We start from the raw sequence: 3,824 nt of genomic DNA, 5'->3' as shown, positions 1-3,824 counted from the left end.
ATATAAATTCGTGATAATTAAAGGAGGTGACACCAACAGTTTCGCGCCACCTTCTCTTTCTCCGCATTTTGATTCTTGCGGGGAAAACTATGACGGATCGTGTACCGGAAAATGACGTCATCGTCAGCATCGCGGATGAGCCATATGCAGGAAAAGGCAACAAAAAGAGCGGCGCGTTTGGGCTCTTCAAAGCGGCCATGTTCATGATACGAAAAGGGCCGAAAGAGAAGGCGGCGAAAAATTATTCCATCCCCGATGAGGACTCAAATGCCAATTGGACGAAGCTTGTGGGTTCCATACGCCCTTTGCATATGCAGGAAAGCGTCCCTTCGCCACCGTCGTCCGTCGCGTCGGATCGGACACCCACGAGGCCAGAGATGTACGAGGAAACGATTGTTCCGGCGTCTCCAGCCACGCCGTTTTCCTCAGCCAGTATGAGCCAATATGCTTCCGCCGTGAGCCTCCGGGATCTGATGGACTCTAGCGACGGTGAGGAGGAAGAGGATCCCGATGAAGTGTTCGATGCCGTCTGTGGGGACGAGATGATTGATGCCAAAGCTGAGGAGTTTATTGCAAAGTTTTACGAGCAAATTCGAATTCAAAACACCACCAATCCCGCGAGAAAGAATTAACATGGGAAGGTGAAAGAAATGTTTGGCGAGTTTGAGGTTGCTTTCTTCATCCACAGATTCTGAGGTGGTTTTCGATAATCATCCACAGATTCTGAGGTGGTTTTATTATCGATTGATCATAGCTGATTAAAGGTGATTCAACGGTTCAAAATTTCTATTGGAGAAACATCTATCGAGATTCCCAGACTTGCCTTTAGTTTTGTTCTTTCAATACATGTAATTCATTTTTCGTTTGTTGGGATTCATGTAATACTAATGACTGTTAATGGCAATTAGTTTTCTGCAGCCAAATTAAATTTCCATTTTTCTGTTATTCTGTATGTAGGTAGGTAGGGATTGCACCGACAAATCAACCAACATTTATATATCGAAATTTCATTGTTTAAAAAAGAGACAAGCGTACGAGTAGACTAGAATCTGATCATACAAACGATCAAATAATATATGCATGTGAAATTAAAGAATCTCTGATGAATCCTAGTAGCCATGGATGATTAAAGAGCACTTTTTCTTCATCCAACGAATCCCATTTCCGACAGAAGCCTTAAATTTACCTTGGATACTGTACACTTTGTACGAAGCTATTCGTTTCTGGCGTTTGACATCTGGATCACTGAATCCCCATGCCTTAGATGTAGACATAGCCTCCCTCTCCCAGGAGCCTCTGTTCTTCATGTTATGATCTCAGAGGATTCCTCCAAGGATTCCTCCAAGACTTTATATATATATATATACATTTACATATATTTTGTATTCTAATTCTGGGGTGGCCAGGGCCAAATTAATTTTCCATGAAATCGTGCCAACCTCAATCTTGCAGTACTGTCTCGAATTGCCAATAAATAAATATCGTTTTGGGGTAATGAAAACTAAAAAATGGATTGCTAATTGCAATATATATAGGCATGGTAGGCGAACCCCGAATTTAATCATGTTAGAGATAACATGCCATGACCATGTTATAGTAGATGTTCTGTAATTCAATGATTGACAAAAAAATTTATTGACTCGGTTGTAGTTAACAATATTTATTTTAATAATTTATATTTCATGGTTTCAGTTTACTTTATTTGTATACATATGCAATCGATATAGATAAAGACCTTGATTATACTTTAATGCAAATGAATCGTACTTCAATCTTGAACTCATTTGTCAACACTATATATTTTAAATTTGTTTCTAGTTAATTCAGCCGTCTAAAAACAAGGATAGAAGCCGATTGAGCTTGAGACTAGCATCTGTGATGTTGTGTACCGTGTTTCATCGTAAGGGTATAGAGATATCCAATCATGCCGATAAGTAATTATATTAGATTGTACCAAACAATCTTCCCTCGAACTTTTCAAGTGGTTATTATTAATCGAGAAAAAAAGCCTGTGGTTATGATTGTACATCATTAGTCCTTACAACTCAGGACAACACTGAGGCTGTACATACTAGAATTGTGTTTTGACTCGTTAACGACTCCGCGAGGGTCACAATGTAATGCCCGAAAATTAGTCGCAGTTAATTAACAGTTATTGAATTATAATTTAATGTGATTATGAAAGGGCCAACCGAGACACGATTTGTGGTAACGTGTGAGAAGATGTATGTGTGAGGTGGAAGCCTCGCGCATATGCGCGTTTCTGCCAGGCGCATATACGCGGAGGGGGCAGAGAACCTCGCGCATATGCGCGACGTGTATTCGCGCATATGCGCGAGGGTACCCGAGAGTTGGGCAAACTGAACAATGGCCTCGCGCATATGCGCCGAGTAAGGGCGCGAGGGGCTGTACATGTTAAGCGCCGAGGCATATTGTCTTGCGCATATGCGCCGAGGATGGTCGCGCGTAGACGTGTTTGACAAAGATGAAGCCACCCGTACTTTTACATGCAAGGTATATATATATACACAAACATCATTCTCTTCAGATAAAGAAGAAGGAAGGAAACGAGGTAGCCGAGAGAAACTTCAAGTTTTTAATATAGATTTGTGATTTACGAGAAATCCGCCAGTTAGATTTTCAATCCGACTTCAGTACCGTGTTTCTATCGACGAGAGCTACAACTGGACGTAAGTTTTGTTACATTCTGACATGTTTTGAAATGATGATATTGTTGGAATCGAATACACTCCATATATGATGTTCTTGATATGTTAGACATCGTAGAATCGAAGTCAGATTGATAAACGGATTGATTATGAAAATGTTATGATTTTCTTGTTATATATCGATTGATATTGGACAAATTTGTATTATGGGTTGATTACTGATGGTATCGGATATGAGTTATGAATTGTAATTAATGTCTGTTGATATGATATTGACGGGGATACTGAGATTGTGCCGTTAGACCGTTAATTAATCAGATTCAGTGTTGAATTGAGAATGGAATATTGATATTATGATTCTCGATATGTCGTTTCAGATTTACAGTGACAGTCTTGAATTCAGAACGGTTTTTGCTTCAGACCGAGACTACGAACGAAAGGTATAAGTCAATGTGGTATTGGGAGATCGACTCAAGTATAATATACTTGGGTTTCCCTAAATCACATACTTATTTTTATTATATGCATTGATTTGATTATTATATGTTGTTCTATTGATTGGTAGGAAGCATGTATTAGATGAGTATTAGATGAGTAATCTTGTGACCAAAGTGCCTGATAGTGGCGGGATCGCCACGGGCACATTGCACGATGTCACAAGATAGTGTATTGGCGATAGTGCCACAGTCTGTCACCGGATGATTGGCTATCGATGTGGATAGAATTGGAGTTTTTTCTATTACTGGTGATCGATACCATATCGATGTGGATAGAATCGGAGTTTCTTCTATTACTGGTGATCGATATGGAATGCCAACGTCTGGAAACCAGGATCCCTAGGCTAGGATTGAGTCTAGTCTAAGTCATGGAGTAACGAGCATTGTCGACAGTTTTATATTGATTATGTTTCAGAGTTTGATACGTATTGTTGTTACCTATTCATGCTTTTATGTTTATTATATGATTGTATGTTTCATTGATTTATACTGGGATTATATTCTCACCGGAATTATCCGGCTGTTGTCATGTTTGTATGTGTGCAGGACAACAGGTGGGACAGGAACATGGTCGAGAAGATGACGAGAGGTCAGGATTAGAGTGAAGACCACTGACTTTGATGTTGCTGTAAATAGGGTTTGAACATTTGATAGCTAG

General features: G+C 39.8%; 1 protein-coding gene across 1 annotated transcript; it reads left to right on the top strand.

Moving 5' to 3' along the window:
• LOC140833282 (uncharacterized) lies at nt 1-894 on the top strand. The gene is made up of 2 exons (XM_073197662.1): nt 1-696; nt 729-894. Exon 1 carries the CDS (start codon nt 90-92, stop codon nt 630-632), a length of 543 nt encoding a protein of 180 aa, XP_073053763.1. The 5' UTR covers nt 1-89; the 3' UTR covers nt 633-696; nt 729-894.
• Nucleotides 895-3,824: the final 2,930 nt, after the last annotated feature.

This window comes from Primulina eburnea, chromosome 6 (genome assembly GCF_022965805.1).
Source record: "Primulina eburnea isolate SZY01 chromosome 6, ASM2296580v1, whole genome shotgun sequence".
NCBI classification, from domain to species: domain Eukaryota; kingdom Viridiplantae; phylum Streptophyta; class Magnoliopsida; order Lamiales; family Gesneriaceae; genus Primulina; species Primulina eburnea.
This window is presented reverse-complemented; position numbering and strand designations above follow the sequence as displayed.

Bases quoted from the DNA above. Each gene is read 5' to 3' on its own strand.
- LOC140833282 (XM_073197662.1), top strand. From the start codon at position 90: ATGACGGATCGTGTACCGGAAAATGACGTCATCGTCAGCATCGCGGAT.